Source organism: Nematolebias whitei, chromosome 1, assembly GCF_014905685.2.
Source record: "Nematolebias whitei isolate Nwh7 chromosome 1, NemWhi1, whole genome shotgun sequence".
NCBI lineage: Eukaryota > Metazoa > Chordata > Actinopteri > Cyprinodontiformes > Rivulidae > Nematolebias > Nematolebias whitei.
Genome location: NC_056498.1, coordinates 34,318,535 through 34,342,543, shown reverse-complemented (window position 1 = coordinate 34,342,543; position 24,009 = coordinate 34,318,535). Strand labels below are relative to the sequence as shown.

At 39.9% G+C, this 24,009-nt stretch overlaps 2 protein-coding genes and 1 pseudogene across 3 annotated transcripts in view; all 3 read right to left on the bottom strand.

Moving 5' to 3' along the window:
• Positions 1-237: 237 nt before the first annotated feature.
• On the bottom strand, positions 238-8,875 carry LOC119416746 (mucin-2). The gene is made up of 10 exons (XM_037683933.1): positions 8,740-8,875; positions 5,629-5,673; positions 4,658-4,759; positions 4,259-4,372; positions 3,902-3,967; positions 3,470-3,550; positions 2,001-2,105; positions 1,843-1,867; positions 1,689-1,771; positions 238-306 (listed from the first exon to the last, which is right to left on the bottom strand). Exons 1-10 carry the CDS (start codon positions 8,795-8,797, stop codon positions 293-295), a joined length of 693 nt encoding a protein of 230 aa, XP_037539861.1. The 5' UTR covers positions 8,798-8,875; the 3' UTR covers positions 238-292.
• Positions 4,961-5,276, bottom strand: LOC119416756 (annotated as a pseudogene).
• A 5,503-nt stretch (positions 8,876-14,378) lies between the features above and the next one.
• Positions 14,379-24,009, bottom strand: part of LOC119409642 (serine/threonine-protein phosphatase 2B catalytic subunit alpha isoform) — a 129,274-nt gene continuing 119,643 nt past the window's right edge. For both annotated transcript variants that reach the window (XM_037676546.1, XM_037676554.1), the window contains 2 exons: positions 22,230-22,259; positions 14,379-16,121 (listed from right to left, as the gene is read on the bottom strand). In XM_037676546.1, the coding sequence (XP_037532474.1) occupies positions 15,916-16,121; positions 22,230-22,259 (236 nt within the window). In that variant the 3' untranslated portion in view covers positions 14,379-15,915. The remainder of the gene's footprint in view (positions 16,122-22,229; positions 22,260-24,009) is intronic.

Below are 24,009 nucleotides of genomic sequence, written 5' to 3'. Positions count from 1 at the left end.
TTTAAGCGTTTCCATTAAAAACGGCTGATGATTATAAACCTTCATCACTGCTGCCGTGAAGAAGCTTTTAGCTTTTTCTGGGTCGCAGCTTCCATCCGACGAATCGGCTTTTAGCTTTTAAAGTGAACTTGCTGATTAACTAAACATTTCTTCAAAATAAAAGCAAACAAACAAACAGAAAAAAAATCAATCAATCAATCAATCAATCGTCAACTCTTCCTGCAGACCGGTTGCACCCAGGGAACTCCTCCGTGCGCCGATCTCGACTTTTAAAGCTCTTCTTTTTGATTTTTTAACTTGCAGTAGCTGAAACAGACACAAAAGCAGAAGCAATAAGGAAACAAGACTGGAGAATGGATAAACACGGGGGGGGGGGGGGGGCATTTTCATAGGTGGGACAGAACTGTCTCGATGAAAGGACTTGTGGGACAGAAAAATCTGAAATTAAGAATTTTTTTTTTTTTAAGTGTGATTTTTTTCCTCTCCTCATTTTTAACAACTTTTTGTGCTTTTAAAGTTAACTTTCCTTTATTTTTCATAGGCAAAACAAACTCCACCCCCTTTTTAAAAAAGGGGTGGAGCTTCAATCACCCATTCAGACGCCCAAATGCGCCATCGAAGTTCTGAAAAAACGCCCAGCTGGCGGTCGCTAAAACAGATTCATAGAAGGTTTGAAGCGACACTGATAAAGTTGATCGACTTGTATGTCGACGATACCACTTTATATTCTTCTAAAAATGTCCAATTTCTATTGATTATTAACTCAAGTGAAATGATTTTCTTTGAAAACACTTGTTATATTTAACCAACTTTAATGAATTATCAAAAAATTCTATTTTGATAGGTCAGTGAAGGTTTTGTTGTAGGATAAAGGGATTAATGATAGCTAAATATTTGTATTGTAAATAATTTAGCTCATTTTGAGAAGATAATTTTAATTTTTTTGCTCTTAAAACTAAAAATTATATTTAAAAAGCACCACTTTTAATCTAAAGGTCTACATATGCAAAAAATCTCTTAAGCCTGTAGGTCAAAATTCTACCATTCTTTAACTGTAGTTAAGGGCCGCACAAAATCACTCCAAGGGCCGCAAATGGCCCTCGGGCCACACTTTGGATGCCCCTGGATTAACACGAACAGGCGGTGGGTGATGCGGAAGTTCCTGAACAGTGTTTTCTTAAGTTTTAAAGCTGCAATCCCAAAACATCCAGTAGTTTGTACCAACATAAACACCTTCTTCCTCGCTACATTCCTACAGCGTGACTCCATTTATCTTCGTAGCTCGAAGCCAAGACGTCCAGCCTGATTGTGTTTGGGGAGGAAAAGCAGGACGTTTTAAATTCTGACATGAGGCATGCAAGCTATGCATGACACATGAGTACTGTGCGTGTGCATTCACCCATGCACTCTCCAGCGTCTGGACAGCGGTGGCATTTACACGCCACACAATAGCTCTAAAATAATGTGTTTATGTTAGGAAGCCCCTATCTTTCAGTCCCTGCTGCTTGTTTTAGGGTGTGGGGAGAGAAATCACAGGAAACACCTTCGGTTGCTCGGCAAAGGCCCTAAAGCCCATAGAGTACAATGAGATATTAAAAGCCCGCTACTTCCCTGAAACAAGAGCGAGGCGTTGTGTTTGGAGGAGCGGCCGCTAACCAGAGGAACTGTCACAGGAAAAGGACGCTCACCATTTTCTTCCCCGCCTGACGACTTCACTCCGAGGAGCATGACTCCATCTTTGGTGCTTTCGGGCCGGCTCTGGAAAGATGCGCTGTGGAGGCGAAGGGATGGGTTATCATCTGGTTCGCGTTAGTTACGAATAATATTTGAACGCCAGCTTACTTCTCTGTTCCAGTGTCAAGGGTTTCTGTTCAACAGAGCACAAGAAAAGACGTGAAATTGTAGATTTTAATACAAGTGAGGATTAAATACACCTTTAAACTGAACTAGTTTTATGGAAATATATATTAAAAAAAAAAAGATCGTATGTGACAAGCTACCTGTGTGATCGTGGACTTTCTTGCTTTTGAATTTGAAGACGATGGCGACCGCACCTACAACGAGGACGGCGGGCAGCAAAATCCACCACAGCCTTTTGTCTGAAGCTACAGGAAGAAAAGAGTCGTCAGCATTTGTGTGTCTGAGAGATTATTGTCAACCTTCTGAGCAAACATAAAGAACATAATGAAACTAAACGTAAACTCTGGATTTATGTACCTGAACCCATCATCCCTTCAAAGTGCTTTAAGATAAAAGTTTTAAAATGAAAATAAAATGTGTATTTTTATGTCAAACGGCTATTTTCCAGCTAATTTACAAATACTCTAATACAGTTCACGTTTGATTTAAAAAGGTGTAAAAGAAAGTCTCGTAGAAGTTCAGACACTTCTGTTTTTTTTTTGTTTTTTTTCAAAATAAGGGGGTTATAGATTAGTTGGTTCACAACCTTTACTAACAACCTTAACTTTAACAACCTTAACCACTTTAGTTGGGTAGGCTGCAGTAAATATTTCGTCTAAAAAATAAGATAAATTCTAGTGGCTATGCTAAGTTTTCTTGGAAAAACATTGCTCATTGTTAATAAAAGAGCAAACGAGTTAGCGTTAGCCAAAAGGCTACATTGCATCTACATTTAGCCTAAAAACAACTACCGTATTTTTCGGACTATAAGGCGCATTAAGGGAAACAAAGCAGATAAGTGAAACTTTATTCAACTCATTCACAATAAGCACATAAAATCAATTCGAGGTCAGTAAGCACAACTAGAATTAATACATAAGGTGCACCTGATTATAAGGCTCACTGTCGATTTTGGAAAGAAATTAAAGGATTTTAAGCGCACCTTTATAGTCCGAAAAATACGGTACAACATATAAAATGTAAACAGTTTCTGTATTTGGACTCTACGGTGATTCACAATTAATTTGTCTAATGCTAAGCAGTTAAGACACGTGTTTAGATTGTCAGACGTACTAACATAGCTATGCTAACGGCTATGCTAACGGCTATGCTAATGGAAATGCTATTTATTTTTCTAAATTTGGTCTAAAACCTGTTTAGACTGCAGCGAATGCAAACATTGTTTCCATAATTTGTCTAACTTGTATTTTCATTATTCTTATGAGTAGCGGCTTGTTGCGTTTATTTACCGACATGTCGAGTAGTTAGCAGTAGTTTGCAGTGACTAGCACGCTAACATGGTAAACACGCTTACCGCCGTGTATGTTTGTTCCACATTTACACTATAAAATGCGCAAAAACGTGTTTCACATTCGAAAATGAATCTGTGATTTCCACATGTGAGGTTCAAGTATTGTTTCTATAAAAGCATTAATCGCAGCAACTGATGATTTCAGCACGTCATGTTTTATTTTTTACTTCCAAAGTCAAGTCCAGAAACACTTTTCAACTCTGCCTCCATTTTTAGGTGATCTATAATAACACGAGCGTGGCGGGCCATCAAACTTACCAGCACCTTTCAGCTGAGCCTGTTCTTGGTCTTTTCCTCCACTGGGCTCTTCTGATATCGGCTTGGTTGTCTGGTTTGATACTTCCGAATGAAATTATAATCCAAGTAAGAGAAAAACCCCCCCACAATAATGCAGAGTTAGGAAATAATCTGCTGCCCAACCATGTATGATAAACTGTATGTGAGAAGCAGCTTCATCAGTGCATAATAAATGTTAGAATATTATCTGTGTAAAGATCATATAGATTTGTATTTTTCAAAATTTCCATCTCCGTTTCTTCCCCTCAGCTGCAAACAAAACTTAAATAAGTAAAATTCAAGGGCTACTTGAAACTTATCTCGCTCGTCGAGGTCTTACATGGTCGAAAATGTCAGTTAACTGAGCAGACTACAAAATAAATATTAAGCTGTTTGTATTAATTCATTTCTCACCTTTTGGCTCCTCTGGTAGAGTTTGGTCCTCTGTCTCTGGTGATACAGCAGTGCTGCCTGTCCAAGCTGATAATAAATAAATAAATAAATAAAACTCTCTCATAAATGTTCATTTTTTTCAATAACTAAAAAAAAACCCACAAGTTTTAGCGGTTTCCAGCTCTGAATCGAACATTATCGTACTTCATAAAGTTGGATCCGGTTTAAATGCATCAAATATGTTTACTGGTATTAAGGACACATTTTCTTTGCTTTTACACCATTTCCGAGTCACAGAATGTACGTTAATACTAAGGGGTGAAATGAAGCGCTTAAAAAAACGATTGTATAAAACTTGAAAATTTCAATACGACTAACTTTTATGGGTGGTCTGGGCAGCTGTGGTGGTCACGGTTGGTGTTTGTGTGGTAGGGCGTTCAGGTGACGGTGTAATCGTCTTTACAGCTGGAGTCGTCTTCACTTGAGGAGAGTCTGGGTGGAAAAACGGCGAGAAGCACCAACAATGAGCAGATATCCGTCTTCTGTCCACATGCGAATAATAAGGTCAAACTCAAAACGTCTTCTTCACTAACAGAAAGTCCAAACAGTAAATACAGCCTTTCCCCGATCTACAAGTGTTGGAAACTGACTGGGCTTCAAAGTGTTCGCTCTCTGTCAGGACGCTTGAACTCTCCGTTTCTTCTAAATGAATGAGAACGTGAAGATAAAATGAAGTAAAGCGGTCAAAATCATGCGAAGGGTTAAAAACAGACTTACCGCTGGTAGAGTTTGCTCCGATGGTAAGTCGAGGTGTAGTGGAGATGATCTGAGTTACTGGAACTCTAGTTGTTGGTTTGGCTTCAGTTACCGGTAGTTCTCCTGGTGCTTAAAGAAAAGAAAACAGTATCATGAATGAGAATTATTGGTCCGCAGAATTAAACGGAACTTGTTCACTTTCTGAAGGAGGAATATTTAAATTGAGGGTATTTGCTTTTACTGGGTTTATGTAGTGTTAACCAGGTTATCCTGTATGATTTGATTAAAATAAAATTCTTATTTAACTCTTTAGCCAGCAGCAGTTTAACCTCCAAAGCCGTACAGGGTTCTGCCCTGTCTCTTCAGGGTGAATACCACATCCATGGCGGTCATGGTCTTCCTCCTGGCATGTTCCATGTAGGTGACGGCGTCACGGACCACGTTCTCCAGGAAGACCTTCAACACGCCGCGGGTCTCCTCGTAGATCAGACCGGAGATCCACTTCACTCCATCGCGGCGAGCCAAACGGTGGATAAGAGAGTTTGGTGATTCCCTGGATGTTATCACGGAGGACTTTACGGTGACGCTTAGCGCCTCCTTTAGCGAGTCCTTTCCCGCCTTTTCCTCTGTCGGACATTTTCACTAACTCCTTATTTTATTTGTTGTTGAAATGTAGTTTAGCTTAGCTTGGCTTATCCCAGTATTCTGTCTTGCACAGCACATTCTACCCAACAACCCAGTGGTAAAAATGTTGTGTCCACTTTTGAAAATTGTTTTCCTGAAATTGATTTTATTGTCCTTGTTTAATTTTACTAACCTAGCTACTTCCCTTTAACTCAAATCAAAAAGTGTTTGTGATCACTCAACGTAAGAAAGTAAACAGGTTTATATTTCCGGAATCAAATGCTTCCAGACCAACTGGATTTCGTTCGCTTTATAAAAGATGCAGCTGGAAGCAGGTCAATGTTTGAGTTATTTAAATTTTAACATACTTGTGGGGTTTGCTGGAGTTGGAGTAGCTGTTTCTGTTGATGAAACTGAAAAACAGAAACGCAAGTGTTAGAGAAAAAAACAGATTTAACTGATGGATACACTACCTTCAGAGGTTCTGAATATTCTTGTGCCTGATCGGATGGAACACCACGCCTGGTTTAAACCAGAGTGGTGTTTTGTTGTTGGAGTCTGTGGTCATGATCTGTTTATGACAGCACACCAGGTCCAAGTACGGGAGTCCTCATAAGTACATGTGGGTCCAGGTCACACTGGGTTCCATGTCAGATCAGAAATAATTGTGCTATGAGATTGAAGCTGAGATGTCAATGGATCACCGACTGATGGTTAACTGGATCACCTGGCAGTGGAGAATACTTGAGACATGGAGTACCACCTAACCAAATAAACTGGGAACTTCTGGCAAACTACCCCAGTTCAGGACATCTTTAGCTCCAACGTCTAGTGGAGCATTTCCAGCACTACAAGAGCAGGTAGACATTAAGTCTAGCCTCTCTTATGACACTGGTCAGGTGAAAAGTCCGTGGCAACTGAAGGGCCTTGGCGCTCCTACCCTTCATTTAGAGTTGTACAGGTACTGTATGTAAAACAGTCAACCCATCTGGAGCCTTGAAGAACAAACCTCTTATTTACCTACATCAGCAAACCCAGCTCCAGAATTTAGAGAATCTTTCCCAAACTTTCTAACCTTTGCCTCTTTAACCTGCAATATGTTAAAAAGGTTGAAAAGATCCGGAAAAGCTTTCAATCGCCAGACTATGTCTGAAGTAGAAATCAGACACAGACAATAATCCCTGCTATTACCAGTTTTGTTGACACCATGCTGCTTTCAAGGTAAATCCTCAGGCAAGTATGCCCAAATGGCCTTCAGGACCATTATAACCTTTGTTCTATTACCACCCCAAGTTTTCCTTCAACAACTGTCTCATTGGATATTCTGATCCATTTCCACTGCCAAGACATTTTCCATAAATGAAGGTAAGGGACAGAGCCCTTGAATTTCAAACCCTTATTTGAAAAACAAGCTGGGGTTCTAGAGCACAGAGACCAGTAGATAGTCTACCATTTCATTCAGGTGATTCCATCTTGTTCATAGACCCTGGCGATAGTATCTGAGAGTGCAATGGAGTTTGTCCAACTAAACTGTGTTCAGTTGACTTAGAAAAGGCTTGCAACCATTGGCCACGTGTTGCTCCAAGGGAGGTGCTTCATTCAGTTCTCATACAGCAAAGTTGAGTGCCTGCTTTGCATTGATGGTAATAAGTCCTACTTGTTTTAGGCAAGAATTGGACTCTAAAAGGGATACCTTTGGCACCGAAGCCTTTCACCGCTTTTATGGACAGACTTTCTAGACACAGCAAGGGGACAGAAGGTTTTATCCACTTCGAAATTAATTGCTACCTTCTGCAGATGGCCAGGTTAGCCTCCAACAGGCACTCCAGTGTGAGCAACTCCAAGTTTTAAGCCATGTTCCTCAGCTGGTAAAGGGTGGGTCACCAGCCTTGGGTTGGAAACGAGATGGAACAACTTGCTCTTTTATTAAATGTTTACCTGGTTTTCATGTTAAAAATCCATACTGCAGAAACTTACTTTTTTTTTTACTTCCAGATATATATACTGCAACGTGATAAAACTGTTCTTAGAGAAATACAACAAGAAGTAATTTCTTGCAAAATGTACATCAAAAGTACAACAGAACACTAAGCAATCCTGCTGCTGGTGTGCTGTGCTCTACAGCAGAGGAGGTTAAAGGGAAACATTTAGAACTACTGTGGTACAAAAACACAAGTGTCAGTTTGTCTGTGTAAGACATTTCCTCAAACAGAGTCGCTATTTTAGGCCTGCACTTTTATTTGTTGGATTCCTGTTTGGCAGCGTTTGAAAGGCTGATGTCTGAGACAAAGACCTTTTTGCTCCAAGTGTCCGACTTGGGATGAAAAGTCAAAAGACAAGCGGAAGTTGTGGCATGACGAGGTGGACATCCTCTTCAACTAAGTGTGAAGCTGCATCCTGTCACAGACACAATTATTGTCCCCTGGGCCTGCGTCAAGCTTCCCGTCTTCCCTGCTGTCTCCTGCTGTCTGCTGGGATTTTATTCACCATATTTCAGAGCAGACATGGGTGGAAAATAAAGTTTTTTAGATGCAATCAGAGCACGTTAGTGTGGATGTATGAGTAAACACTGTTTTTAGGAGACGAGTCTGAACATTTGCTCGTCTTGAGGTTTTTTGGTAATCAAGACAACTCTACAGATCAAACGTCAGATGTCCCTTTTAGTAATTCAAAGAAAATACCGGTGTGCTATAGCGTTAACACAAAACACATTGTGTTTTAAAAGGTTAAAACTTGTAGAACTCTTGCAGGTTGCCACCATTTAATGACAAAGCTTGGTTAGGGGTGTTTCCTCCAGATGTTTACTGCTGGAAGTTGATTTGTTGCCATCTGGGACCTTCTGGTTTCAGGACAATAATCTGTTGTCTCTGTGAGAGAGGGGGCAGTCTGGTTCCCACTGGTTATCTACTGTTTGATCACCTATCAGCCCAGCACAGGACAGGGCTGGTATAAATCCTTCTGGCTCAGGACTAGGAAAAACAAACAAATCAAGAGCCAACGTTTGTCTTCTCCTTCAATCAGGCGACAACTTTTGGGAGGCATTTTAGTTCTATGAAAAAAATAATCTATGGACTTTTCAAAGCTAAAATTTGGTTTATAGTTTGAAAAACAAACAAACAAAAAAAAAAAAACTGAAGGCGAATACTCAAGGGAACCCAACTCATTTGATTTATCTTTGTCCAGATAAACACAAATAGTCTCTCAGAAGTATCTCAAAGGCAAAATTCAAAGTGTGCAACTCCTTTGAACATCCCTGTGATCTTAATCTTCATGCATACCAAAACTAAATTATATCAAGTGGGGATAAAAATACTCCAGCACTTAAAAAAATGACATCAAATATCCACAAAAGTGAACACAAATTAAGTGATTTTAAGCAATAAATTACTCTTGGATTAGTGAAAAGGCCCATTTCTGTCTACAAACAAGCCTGAACCATAATACATTTTCCCAGATGATATTCTGAATTATCACCCTACCTGGTGTGAAGACATGGACTGACGTTAGCAACAAGACGAGGACCCTGACGGACTTCATGATGAATGTGATCTCTGACTTTTCCCACAGACTCGAGTTGAGTGACCAGTTGTGTTGGTGTCCAAGCTCGGGCGCTCCGTCACTGATGCTTATTTTCACACTTCCTTCAGATAAAGAAGGGGAGGAAATACATCGGCTTCCCTTCCTGACGAAGAGTGGGTGGATGTGGAGACTGAAACAAGGCGACCCCCTCGGTACAAACCTGAGTCCGGTTAACAATACTCTGAGTTCAGAGTCGTGTGTTTGAGGCAACTCCCATCACTTATTTTTTCCTGCTGTGACAACATTGGATGAATCAGGAGGAACCCAGAACATGGAAGCAAAAAAAAAACAACTAATAAACTAAATCAGTGCAGTGACGGAAAAAAATAAAGTCATGCTCTAATTCTGCTTTTTTATACGAAGGTATAATAATCTGGTCTTTATCAGGTTCGGCAACTGCTCATATCTCAACTCGAGTGTACCAAAACACAAACCAAAGTCCGCCACTTTCACCAAAACGAAAACTGTGAAAAGCTCAGCGAACCCCATTGTTCAGTGACTGGTAGAGTAGATGTTCTAAAGTCTCTCACATGTGTGGAGAGGAAGCTTTGGTCCGGTGTTGTTTCAGTTTATTGAAGTTTGCAGACATTTGTTTCTGCACAGCTATCTCAGAGTTGCATCACAGCATTAACCCTGGCTAAAGTCTGGACATTGTCCTTCATTTTTTTTACCCTTTCATTCATATTGTCAAAAATTTGAACCAATCTGGCCCAAGCGTTAAGGGCACTCCATCCGAAGCCAAGAAGTTGTCTCATGGTTATGTGGTTGTGAGGCTTTTTTTTTTTTTTGCACACCATTCATAGTTTACAAGACACAGAACAGAGATCCTGGGAAATCCCTCCCACTGTAGTACAAGTCATGCAACACTTTTTAGCAGAGGTGTGCACAAAGTCTGTTGCAAGTTCTAACCAGGAGATTTTGGTCATTTGATATTTATATATCCGTTTCTGAGAAGGAGTGGATGAACCTACTGCAAGAAAAAAAAAGCGTTTTGCGTCACGCAACTACATCAATAAGAACAGATTTCTTGGCTTTCGATGGAGTAAAAAAAAAAAAAACTATTTAACTCAATAGTTTGGTAAACTGAGAAGTTCAGGATTGACTTAATGAATGCAAAGTACCTACATGTAGGTCCTGTGGCTGCAAAACAATAGTCAACTATTGACTCTTTTACAACTACAGTAGTCCCTCACTTATTGCAGGGGTTACATTCCAGACACCCCTGCGATAGGTGAAAATACGCAAAGTAGGGACAATATATATATTTTTGTATTTATATATTTTAAGGCTTTATAAACCCTTCCCACACTCTTGCAATGCTCTTAACAAGAGCAGACAGACTGATGCTACAGTAACTGAGCCAATCCCAGGGGAGGAATGGCCATCGGGAGCACCAGGACATTTCCTGGTGGCCTGGCCCACTCAGTGATCACCAAGGGGCTGGACCAAAGGCTCGGTTCGGGTCGCGCTTGATTACTTTAAATAAACAACCCATGTCGCTCACTCAGGTATCAGCTTCCAGAGTGAACAGTAGCGATGGGGAAACAGACCCCCCCGTCCCCTCCTTTCTCTTTCTGAGGCTGTCTGCCACAGCAGAGCAGAGACACACAACAGGTTTTGTACCCGTCTGTTGTGTGTCTCTGTTCTGCTGTGACAGACAGCCTCAGAAAGAGAAAGGAGGGGATGGGGGGGTCTGTTTTACCCCATCGCCCATCGTGTGTAGTGTACAATCTTACATTGAAAACCCGTGAAAGTGTGAGTCCAAGAAAGTTCAAGTATCGAGAGACTACTGTATTCTGTTATCTTGAGATGATAAGGCCAGAATAGAAAAAACACTTAATTCTTGAAATGACGTTATTTTGGAAAACCGTTTTTTTTTGTGTGTGATTGCAAGATCATGATGTAAAAATTTGTAGTTCTTTTGTTTCGCCCCGTTCATTCTTGAGTATTGTACTGGTAGTTGTAAGATCCAATAAGTGCTGTCATCACTAAGAAACAAGCTTCTCTATCTCAAGATTGATAAACAACTTAATAAAATGTAATTGAATAAACTATTAAAGCTCTTTTATCATCATGTGCTGTGATGCAGTTGTTTTGAATGTTTATTCACGATAGGAGATGTTAAAAAAAGCTGACCGTGATCTTTTCCAGGACATAAGCTCAATTTTTTTTGTTTTACATTTTACTGAACAATGTGTGAAATTGTAATTAATTTAAAGCTGTAAACATTAGGCCAAGGAGAAATTCCAATAAATGCTGACAGCCTTAATTTTTCACTTCATTGTCAACTTCACAATAAACAAATTCAACTGGTTTTCCCCACTGGAACTAGAAAAACCTCAGTTTTGTAAAAAACAAATGAATAAATCACAAAAAAAAACAGGATGTCGGCATTTACTTCCTTTGATTCGAGCATTGTGTTTGAATAGATTCAAAGTGACCAAGGCCAGAGCCTCTTAGCTAAAGCTGTGAAATCAAAAAGAATCCAATTAAATTGTTTTAAAATTTTAAATAGTGACAAGTTTGACTCATGTTTTGTAATTCAAGCTAACGTGTACTTTAATCTTTGTGCAGAGGAGCGGATATTTGTCGCTCATCATGCACAATGGTATGATTGTGTAATCTTGGCTTCATTTTTTCAAGTTTAATCAAAGTCCCCAAGGTTGCTAAAGAGGAAACACCTTTGTTGAGGAATCACCAACAAGCATCGAGACAGTCGCCAGAAGACGCCTATTTGTTCGATCAAGAGGAACTGAAGACAAGAAGAAAAAAATCACTAAACATATAGAGCCAGACTTTTTCTAGTCTTTTAATGAGGGTGTAGTAAAAGTATTTTAGGCTATTTGAAAGTCTTTTAAAGTTTTTGACTGGATTTATTCTGATTTTCCACCCATTTTCTGTCAGGACTTTGTATCCGATGATCACACCAAAATCTGCAATGCCTGCTCAAGAAAAATGAGGAAAGTGGACTAAAGCTTGGGTGTAAAAAATAAATAAGTTAATTAATAAAATTACCAATATCTAGATATATGTCACTTCTTTGGGAGACAATAATTTTTTTTAACAAGACCTAAGGGATGCATTCTTTCAGCTAAAATCCCTTTGGTAGTCATCTTGTTGGCGCTAAAACACAATTTTCTGAGTGAAACTATCATATTTTCAGTATTTTTATGGTGTTAGCAAAAAAAATGGAAACAAATTGTCTTTATGAAAGGCTGCTAATAAAGTTACAAGCTAGCAAGTTAGCTATTACTGTAGCTCGCTACTAGCAAAGGATGTAATTTGATATTTTTTCCAAGTCACCTACAAGTTGCTTGCTAGCTAAATAGAACTATAGCTAGTTACTAGCGAAGAATCAAATTTGATTATTTTCTAAATTAAATACCAGCTAGTAAGTTATTAGCTATGGATACAATTTGATTATTTTCCAAGTTACTTATTAGCTATGTTACTAGCTAGGTAGTACTTCAACTAGCTAAATATCCATTTAACAGTAATTCTTTCCTAAGTCAACTACTAGCTAGCTCATTACTAGCACAGTAGTTACTAGCTAAGGATCCAATTTGACATCCTGTACCTGCCAACTGTCCAGATTTGGGTGGGACAGTGCTGGATTTTGTCCCTCCTGTCCCACATCCCACATAAGGACACATGCAACAGCTCAATGTCCAGCATTTGACAAGCGCTAGCTGAGCTTTAATGCCGTGTATGTGTGGGTGGAGGGATGCAGAGGGGCTGTTTTGTGGGCTTGATGAAATTACTATAGTAGTCTATGTTGGCTGTAAAGTGCAACTTCTTTGCTTTCAGAAACTGCTGGCAATTTTTTGATAGCACAAACTATCGCAAAGTTACGGTAATGCAAACCGAGCTTGTAAAAAAGTGCCATCGGTGAAACGCGCAGAATAAAAGATAAACATTTTGTTGTTCAGCCATCAACCATAATTTATTAGGATTGAAAATCTCTGCTTGTTATACTGTATTGAATATTGATAGGGGTATTGCTTGAGTGTTGGTGCTTGTGCTGGGGGTGTTTTGAATGTCAAAATGTTCCAGGAAAAGTGAGTAATCTAATCTTTAGTTGGTGTGGCCATTATGGACTAATGGTGGGCTCAAAGATTTGTAGACATATTTCTAGGACAGCTTGTTTTTTCTATTTGTATGTGTAGTTGTTCCGTTACCTACAGTACCTAGTAGATTTCTCAGGGTAGCCTGCTTTGTTACTATAGAGGGGTAAACAGTGCAAAAGACATTTTGTGATTAAAAAAGTACAGTATGATGCAGTCAAGACAAAATCATGGAGCTCAGCGAGTAAAAAAAACAAACAAAAAAAAAACCGGATAAAAATCAATTTCAGCTTAAAGGCCAGTTAGTGTTTATTGTTCCACTTTTCAATAAATATATTGATTTTATGCTTTTTTGTCTGAAGGGCAGCACGGTGGTGCAGTTGGTAGAGCTGCCGCCTCTGAGTTAGATGGTCGCCAGATTGGGGGGGGGGCAATTCTGGGTGGAGTTTGCCTGTTCTCTCTGTGCATGCGTGGGTTTTCTCCGGGTACTCCGGTTTCCTCCCACAGACCAAAATCATGCATGTTAGGCTGATTGGTAACTCTGAATTGTCTCTAGGTGTGAGCAAATGTTAGTCTTGTTTGTCTCTATGTGTCCCTTTGATGGACTGGAGACATGTCCAGGCTGTCCCCCGCCTCTCACACATGATTGCTGGATATGGGCACCAGTGACCCAAAAAGGAAGAAGCAGGTAATGATAATGGATGGATGTTTAATTCTAGGAATTTCATCAGCTGCTCTTCAAGACTGGAAAAAGCATCGTTTTGAGTTTCCAAGGGCGCATGCCCCCGAACACCCCCCCGCCCCCCCAACACTGCTTTACATTGCTGGCGCTCACAAATACACGTACCAGTAGGTGCCTCATTGCCATCAGCAAATGTTGGCAGGTATGATTTGATTATTTTCCATGTTAACTACTAGCTAGTAAGTTACTAGATAGCTAGTACTTTAGCTAGTTACTAACAAGAGATCCACTTTGATCCTTTCCTAAGACAACTACTTGCTAGCTAGTACCTTTAGCTGGTTACTAGCTTAGGATAAAATTTTATTCTTCCCATTTTTATTTAGAGTTCAGGGTGGCATGACTATCAAAAATGGTCAGTTACTGGGACTGAAAACAAAAACTCCACTGAACGTTTTTTTAAAAGACTCTTGGAAAGCAAGAAAAACATGTAGCTTGAGACTGCCATTGAAGTTGGTTTAAACTTCATATGACTGACACGATGAATAATTAGCTCTTTGTTTTCAGGCATTTTTCCAGGTGCAAATGGGACATTCCGACTCTATGATCTCTATTGTTCATGCCTTTACCTTCCTTGCGTTTTTAATTTATACCCGTTTGAACGCGTGCTTCCTGTGATCATTCACGAGAAGAAAAACTTGTGTATTTTTATTTCGGACGCCTTTCTGCAAACGGGGGCGACTGCAAATCAGCTGGGGTCACACGAACACACGACAAGCAGGTTCGTTTCAAGTTGAAATTCATGCACATTTTTATTGAACAGTTATATAAAATACTTCTCATAGTTGCAAGTGCATGCCTCATCTGCCAACAGTTCTGAAGTTAAATTACAAAAGCAAGGCTTCATGTCGTGTAGTGAATTACTCGGGCACTTAAAGCAGTCCTTAAAAAAGACCTAAGTATATTTTTTAGTTTCATCTTAAAGTATTGAGCAGTATCAAACCTGTAACTGATATACAAAGCAGAGTTCCAAATAATGGTATAATAGGAATCAAATTACACTTTCTGTGGCACATTTACAAAACGAAAACTGATTCACCTGGTATATGACACAAACAGCTAATCATGCATTTTGGAGTTCCACATGTAATCACACACCTCACAAGAATTGTCAAACATGCTTAACTGGACTGTGTGCACTTACAAGCGCAGGTTAAAAATAAGATTTCTCATCCATCTTAAATAATTAAATGCTTCAATTACAAAAGGAGTTGAAGGCATAGAGCATCATGGTGTTAATTGACAGTATGCAAGTATACGTTTCCAGTATATGTTCACTAAAGCGCAATATATCTCAAAACAGGCCTTCACAGCCAAAGGTATTCAGATTTTCTAATGTCTTTGATTTTTATAAAACATGCATAGGCAGACACTTTAATATATTCTTCTTTTTTTTTTTACACAATATAAGATCTCTATTTTTACTTTGTTCGCAATACTTAAAAAGAGAAAAATTAACACTCAGTTCCAGCAAGCCACAATAAAATCTACCCCCCCATTCCCTTCCAAAAGGAGACGTAAAATAAACATATTTGCAAATGATAGATAGGTAAGTGTAAATTCCAGTTATGAAACTCAAGAAAATAGGTATTCATTACAGTTATTTAACCATTATACAGAAAAAAATCAGGTCAAAGCACACACCAAAAGAACCTGAGGTAAGCAGAATATGTACAAAACCATAAAACGTTCCGTTATTTGGCATTTCGACAACATTGCAACATTCCTTTTAAGACTGCCTAATTAATTTCAGAGCTATTTCATAAGAGTAGCAAAAACAAAAGTTATCAATAAATAGTCCTTATTTAGTTTGTACACCCTTAAAAACATTATCTCATGTTCTGTCCTTTTAGTGCTGTGTTTTTGTAAACGTACATGTTAGTAAGAAGTTATACGACTTTCCATTTCGGTGTAAGTGAGCGAGGGTCTTTTGAGGAAAAAAAATAATCCTTTAACTCTAAAGTCGGTCTTTCTTTCCTGTTTCTTTCGAAGTGTGATGTGGTTCACAGTCAGGCGCCTTTAATGCGTGACTGCAGAAATGTGACCTGGCAATAACGTCGCAGATTTGACTAGAAACTAAAATAATGAAGGCAATTCCAAAGACTAGCAAGTGACATGTCCACCCAGTTTCAATAGTTGCCTCCCCAATCCACACTCTAGCCCTCCCCCTTTCTTTCACCCCCTGCCCCTTTTCAGCAAAGTGGCGTGCTGTGATGAGGCTGGGGGGGCCAGGCAGCCCCGTCGGCCGAGGTGGCGCCTGCGGCCGCCGGCCTTCACTGGATGTTGCTGCCGCCGCTGCTGGTGCTCCCCTTAGCGTCCGTGCCGTTGGTCTCCGACGACAGCGCCTTGTTGAACGAGTTGAGGCTGGAGTCCAAGGGCAAAGCGTCTCGCCGTGGCGGCATCCTCTCGTTGATGCGGTCCAAACCCTTGGCTTCCTCAAAGCTAGTGATCTTGTGTTGAGGTGAGAAGCCTTTGATGGCTGTTGAGATGTAACAACAACAACAAAAAAGATGGAAAAGAATAAATCAAAGGTGGGTTTAGAAGAGGAGGAACCAACACGTAACCAAATTTAGCTGCTGTTTGGTTTGATCTTCACTCGTGGAATAGTGAGAACAAATCTTGTTTCACTAAGAAAATGAAAGCATAAAGACTGCATGGGAGGATTTGGCTCAGAAACTACTGCTGATAACTTTTTGTTTTGAACATTTATTACTGCCAACTCTCAAATTTAAATGCTAGGGGAATGCAGCCTCAACCATCTCATGTTTAAATGAAAGGGTAAATATCACAATATATGAACAAACTACTCACTGACTAACAAACTTAAACACCCAGAAGGAATGGATACAGGAGGTCATATTTGGATGTAGTTTGGTACACGTGCTGACCAGGGATTGTATGCATCTGGCATGACTAGACTGAGCATCAGAAAACACAAGTAGTGGTCAGAACAGTAAGTGAAGGTCACTAGAGGAAGTCTTGTACACTTGAGGCATTAATAGCACTTGACAAGAGTTTGATAACCTTGTATTGTGCCAAGTGTCCAGCATGTGAACCAGTGGCCCAGTGTCAGAACCGGGGAGTAAGCAAGGCCAACACCACACGTGAAGAAGGTTCAGGTCAACCAACAGAGACCACTGATGGAGAATCACTGTATCGTGCATCAAGCATTACAGAGCCCCATGCCAGCTACACCTTCTGTCTGGACACAGGTACTGGACCTTTTACAACACACACGTCTTGACTGGCCATCAGCCTTAGTGCAGGGATGGCTATGCTTGGACCTTTGCTATAACCAGGAGGCATGGATCGATGATAAGTGGAATCAAATCACTTTAGACCACGAATCTCAATTCTGCATTACAGTGGACAATCATTGTGTGCACATATGAAGGTGCTGAGGGGAAAGGACTAATCCTGTCAATGTTCTTGAGACACCCCTGTGTTACTCCTGGCATCATGGTGTGGGAAACCATAGGTAAAGAGTTTAAATCACCTCTGGCAGTGACTCAGGGGATGCTGTCAGCTATGGGCAACATTCTCCCTTCAGAGAAAGCACCCTTGTATAATCTTCCAACAAGGCAACACCTATCCACATCGGGCCAAATTGTTTGCGTTGGTCCTCTCATGGACAGCCCAATCAAACAAATGTGGACTCCAGTGGAATTTGTCAACTCAGACTAGGAGCAGAGTTTACTTACTGCCCACTGACATGAAGGATAGCAACGAAGATCCTCCACTCCTGTCTGTTCTGGGCCAACTTCTGCATAGTACCTGAGGTGTGGTTTAGGGTTTCATCTCTACCTCTACCTTTCATCGCCAGGTGTTTTTCGGTCTCCCTCTTTAGTACTAGCGTTCTGATGTCCAATGTAAGGTTGTATGGGTAATGTTACCAGGATCTGTTCCTAAGCACATGCCCAATCCACCATAACGGTATACATGCTGTCTTGACAATGAGCAAGCAAGTGTTCATTTGAGACAGTGTCGGTCCAGAAGACTCAGTTTACTCCACAGGCTCCTTGTGTGAAAAACAGAGAACTTGTAAAGATCCCCAGCAGTCATCCACCAACACTGATCAATGAAACAAGGTACACAGCTCTGGTAAAGCTTCAACTCGGTCTTTGTGCTGTACTTATGGGACCTCCAAACATTGCTTAACATTCTGAAGGCATTTCTTGCTTTACTTAGACAATTCATTACGTTACTGCCTGCTTCTCCATCATATTGAACAGTACTGCTCAAGTAGGTAAACTGCTTAGTTATGGGGTTATCTTCTCCAGTCCTTCACCAGTGTGGGGTTTGAGATGTTCAGAGTCATCAACTCTGTTTTCTTCAAGCTGATCTTCTGACCTTGGTGGTTTCATACCCTTCTGACAGTGGACCAGTAGTCAGTGTGTAGTGCCATGGTATCCATTTGATCTGAATATTTTATGAGCAACATGTGGTTGGATTTATTTTCCACCACTCCATCTGAGTGTTTAAGTGTTTTTAATTTTTTTGTGACAATGAGTTGTTTTTTTCTTAACTGAACGGCTAACACAAACTCTCCAACAATTAGTAACAACGTACATTTTAGAAACTGGATCATTTTAAGTTGCTCATTTTCTATAAAAAGATGACACATTAAACCCATTTGTCAGCGTTTAAAAAATACAGCGGGACAGACAAAGGGATTAAATATCCTAAATCTATAAAAGGGGCTGCTGGCATCAGGGTCAACAGGTTTTCACTTTAACATGAATCCATGCTTTATAGAGTCAATGTGAAAAAGACATTTATAGTAGAGGACATCCGGTACTGCCATTTAAAATATCCTCAACGTTGTTTGTATTTTATAAATGTGAAAAAAAAATGGCTTGTTCAAGAACACCTGAGGACCCCAAACATCCAGACTGCCCCATCACATCACAGCTTGAACAAAAAAATATAGGAGAAAACAATGAAAAAAAAAAAAAAAAAAGGGAGGGAAGGACGATATAAAAGAAGAGTGGAGCTCACGGAGACATTCACTTCCACAAGATAGAACCACGATGAGACTGAGTTCACGGACAGAAACACTACAGATACTTCATGGTGCTAACCACTTGTTCAGTCTGCTTAGAGCATGCAGCAATTAGGATTTACTCTAAAGCATGAGGGATGGAAGTCACTAAAGCCTTTAAATTAAATAAAAACAACCAGGATCAACTGAACTGAATATGGGAATTAGAAATAAAATGAATAATTCAAACATTCAGCTTGACTGAAGTTCATTTGAGATCAAATTTAGTTACTTTATTCAATAAATCATAAATACTATGGGTTGTTAAAGGCTCTTAATAGTGGGGATGTGGTGAAAACAACATGACCCTTTACTGAGACGAGAGCCGAAGGGGTGTCATTTTAGAGAAGGCGAGAGGAGAGAAGGGCATGATGGGTAGTGTAGTTGTGTTGCTGCATGGCACAGGTCAGACACAGGTTATTAGCAGCTCACAGAAAAGAACACGACACAGCAGCGCCACAGAGGACTGACATGAAGAGAGAGACGCAGAGAGGACACTACAGTGGACTGTCCTCTGTGGGGTGTAAGAGGAAGTACCGGACATTTTCAACGTAAATAGCAGCTGCCATACTACTATTTAGCTTGCAGTTGAGGTTGTTCTTGCGCCAAAAGAAAGATAAAATTATTATTATTATTTTGGTTAGAAGGAGAATCCAATTTGGATAACTCCCAAGGAGCGTTGGATTCGTGCTCTCCGGTAATTTGTAAATAAACATAAGAGCAACAACAACAACGCACAACTGCTTCAGCTGTTTCAAAGGGGAGAAAACAGAAGATTTCATAGCAAGACTTCAGTGAACTGTGTGAGGGCAGTGCAACGACGAAAATACTTTTACTTTGCATCATTATTGTTATTATTATTTTATCATTATTAACCTTTTAAACAACTAACAATGGAGTAGTGCTTGTAGGTGCAACATTTCTGCTGCTATCATTAAGATTTCTATTATTTTGTGGCACTTTTAACAACTTAAAGTTATAGTAGGGATATCCAAAAAAAAAAAAGGTTAAAAACAAAACTGGACTTTATTTGTCTAGTTGTTTTGTTTGTAACCTTTTTTTTTGGATTTACCATGTTCTGGATGACTGAGAATCTTTACCAGTGTATAGTTGGGGTACATTTTAAAGTGGGGTTCTGTGCAATCGCTATGAAAAATTAATATCTTACCTGTTGAAGACAACTCTTTGGTGAACTTTGGTTTGAGGATATAGAGATTATTTCTGACCCGATTCACACGCTAAAGGCTAGTCCTCTTTCACAAATTTCACAGTGGCTCATATGAAGTTTTTTTTTTTTTTTTTTTTAAATAAATAAATAAATATTTACAGCCCTGGTAGAAATATGATGACATTCGTACAGGAAGTGCCACAGGCTAAATAAAAAGTGCTACAGCTACCTACTAACAAAATACCATAGACTTAAATGTTAAAAAATAAAAACTGTGATAATCCATTATGGACAACTGTTTAGCAAAGACTCGTTAGCTAAAAGTCAGTTTCAAATTTTCCGTTAATTCGCCACTAATCAAAAAGACTAATCTACTTTTATCAACACAAGCTAATAATTACTTTGCTAGCTTATTAGTGTTAGCTTACTGTATATACTTTTATTGCATTACACCTATGGGCTCAAAAAGGTTTTAAATATCTTTAGACTGATGCAAACTACTGCTACTCATATTAGCATGGTAAAAATCACCAGTTGGTTAGCCTAGCTTAGCAGCTAGCCTGCCTTTCACATCCTAATGTGAAGAGTTTTATCACCGTTTAGCTCCGGTAGATTAACTTTTTCTTAACCTGCACTAGTTTGCAGTTTCATCTCACAAAGTTATTATGGCAGAAATATTAGAATAATTTTACAGGAAGCGCCCACGGCTGCACCGGAAGTGCTACAGCTAACTGCTTGCTACTTGTAAATAACAAAACAATTTTGTGTGAATAACGAACACTGTGATAAGATAGCTTCAGCTAACCATTTCAGCTGTTTAGCAAAATCTTCTTAGCTAAACAGTTGTTTAATTTGACAATAATAATCTAAAAGACAAACCTACCGTCAACTAACGCTAATCTTTACTTTTAATAAACTTGTTCTCGCTACTTGTCAGCTAGCTTGTGTTACCGATCATATTTTTGCCACGCAAAATGTTCTGAATGTTTTGTTTGTTTTAAATCCAGTTATGAGCTTAAAAAATAATGACTGCTCAATAATTAATTGCTAATCAGTTTGTTAGATTAGCGGTTAGCAATTTTTCTTATATTTTAATGTTTTAATGTATTTTTTCCACTATTAAGCTTCATTTCATTACTTTAACATTTTCTTTGTGTTAGCAAGTTGGCACTTTTTTTTTTAATTCCGGCAAAATAAATCATGTATTCTTACGGGAAGCGCTGCAGCTAGCTGCTTTTACAGTTATTTGGGCTTGTGAATAACAACACATTTAAACATAAACAGTTGTAAAATATAAATCTGACAGCGGTGCGAAGATTTATTTAAAAGCATCGCCATGAACCACTGTGACATTTTGGTTTTGGCGACGCTCTGACTAGCCTTTAGCTCGTCAGTTTGGTCAGAATTAAACTCAAAATTCTCCAAACGGGGATCTTTTTAAGGAACTAGCTAGAACAGCTCCATAAAAAAAACTGAACCATCATAAGTCCCAGAAAAAATATATTTTCTAAATTTTCTTGTGAAGTTTTTCAAACTTTAGATTTCTGCGGAGCTCTGACGAGTTTATTACAGAAAAAAAAAAAGTCCAGTCAAACGAGCACAGAGTAAAATAAAAGTGGGTTTTAGTGGTGCTTTAAGGATCCAGGATGCTCTCCTGCCAGCTCCTCTGGTTTCTGGGGAAGGTTCTCTGCAGCAGCCAGAGGACCTGAAGACACTCGTATATTTACACCTCCCACACTGTGCGAGTGTGATTGTGCACCTCTTCAGGTGCTGCATCTATCCTGACAGCTTTTATCATTAATCTCCATAATCCTCATTTAGCTGTTCTCTTGAAATGTAAATCAAACAACTTCAGTCCTTGTAGATCAGGGTTATTCAACTAAATTGCTCAAGGGACCACAGTTAGTGAAAGCCAAGAGCTCAGGGGCCGGCCGTCCAGCAGTTATTCTCATCAAGTACGTTTGTTTTCCAATTTAAAATCCAGTTTTTATTAAATATGAGCTCACCTGTGGGCCTGATTTGGCCCCCGGGCCACCAGTTGAATAGCCCTGTTGTGGAGCAACGGTCACCACAAAGCAAATGTTCGTGCAGTGACGTTTCTGTAAAGCTCTTCAGGTTTGCTCTGCCCTCGCTCCAGAGTCACAGCGACACTCCGTGATCGTGAACTCTGTGCTATGAAACGTGCTCCCCTTTAAAACGTGCCACCACAAGGTTTTCTAACTTACGTCTGTTTACTCTGTTGTTACTACGCCACATTTTGTTAGCCCAAACACACTCTATTCAAGCACCAGCGAGAAGATGGATGGAAAGCCCACCAAAAGCCCCCCCCTGTCTATTGCCGTGAAAAGCAACAGAAGAGGGCGGCCAGACCCATTTACCTTCGTCAGCCTCAATAGCTTCAATAGTAGCTGAAGAGAAGAAGAGGGGGGTTGCAAAACGAATGAGAGAAGTGAGCAAGAGGAGTTTGTTTTGTCCCAGGAACAAACGAGCAGCAGAGACAGCCAGAACCGACAACAGAGGTTAACGTCATCTCCACATTTCAGAACAAAAGAACAAGGATGTTAGCAAAGAAAACAGGAGGGGGAAGGAGAAAAAGAAAGGATAGGTGACCCATTTTTTGAAGCAGCAAACCTCACGGAGAGGACTGCAGGTTCTTAGAGGAGGTGCTAAAATAAAATCAAATATATTATGGATGAATATTTGGAGCAAGCATGACACAAAGCTAAAATAAAAACACTTTGTTGTGGAAATGACAGCGCAGATGAAGAAACTCAAGACAAAGACGTGACTTTGGTGCTTTTATTATGTTAACGTAAAATACTGTGGACACACGGAGTACAGTTACTGCTGCGATGAAGTAAAAAGCTCAGAGAGCCCGTTAGAGGCGTCTTTTGATAGAGACGTATCAAAAGTGCCGTCTTTGGTTGATTCGAGGGAGAGAACACCTGTCAGCTACTTACCGATGCTCGACAGTCATCCTGAGGGTCATAAATTTACATACAACTAGGAAAAGTAGCTCCACACGGAGGCTGGGGTGAAGCAGGCGGCTAAAAGGGACAGTTAGGATCTTTTACAGGCAGGGTTTGTGCAAATGGTGTAAACAATATCTTACCTGCTGTGGATGGACGACTCGTCCCAACAAGTGGATTGTTGTCGTCTTAAAACAACTCCAGTTTCAAAAATGTCTATACCTTTAAATCGCCGTCAGTTTGAAATACAGTAGTCCCTCGCTACTTCGTGATTCGTTTTTTGTGGGTTTTTTTTAAAGTACTGTACATGTACATAATATTTTCAAAAAATAAAAAAAAGCACCACCATTTTGTAGTTTTCTTTCATTAAGCCGTCACTGTTTTGCCGGTCTAAAGAACTACATTACCCAGAAGCCATCACTTCCCGGAAGTCAACACTGCTCTTTCAACCGCTGCTTGCTGCAAATGGAAGGAATGTTTTGCAGCAAAGTCAGAAGTTCTGTAAGTTCTGTTGCTCACGGGACTTCAGGAAAGTCTCAAATAATTCTGAAGCCGAACTCGTCCTTCAAGTTGTATCTTCACTGCTGAGCAGCTGAACTGCAGCTGATCCAGAATCAGTGTGACCCGGATCCTGGGAGCTGCAGACGACAGACGGCTGCAGGGCTCAGTCAGGTTCTGGCCGCGCAGTGCTGGTCCAGACTGGGCCAGAGGTGGTGGATTAAATCCTGGGCAGCAGCACGTGCACATCAAGCTGGATGGAGCGGTGGGCTTCAGTCATGCAGCACCGGGACTTTTTTCATCTATCGGGTCGGACAGGAACCGAGCCGTTCCTGTGCTGCAGAGCCTGGTAAGTAATACTTTGTAGCTAATTTACATACAAGTAAAATGTAAGTGTAAAATTAGTAGGTTTAAGAGTTTAGAGGACTGATTGTGGACTTCATCGCTGCAGAAACAAACTGAATAGAACAGAGTTGGACCTGAACCAGAGCTACTGCTGTTCTGCAGAGCTAGTAAGTAAAATTTAGTAACATTTGTTCTTAAAATGACTCAAGTTTAAGAGTTTAGAACATTCCAAGAGTGTGAGAAGAGTTTATAAAACCTTAATATAAAGTTTAATGTACTTGAACTTGGATTAACGTATTCATATTTCGTGGTTTTTCACTTATCGCGAGGCTTCAGGGTACGAATC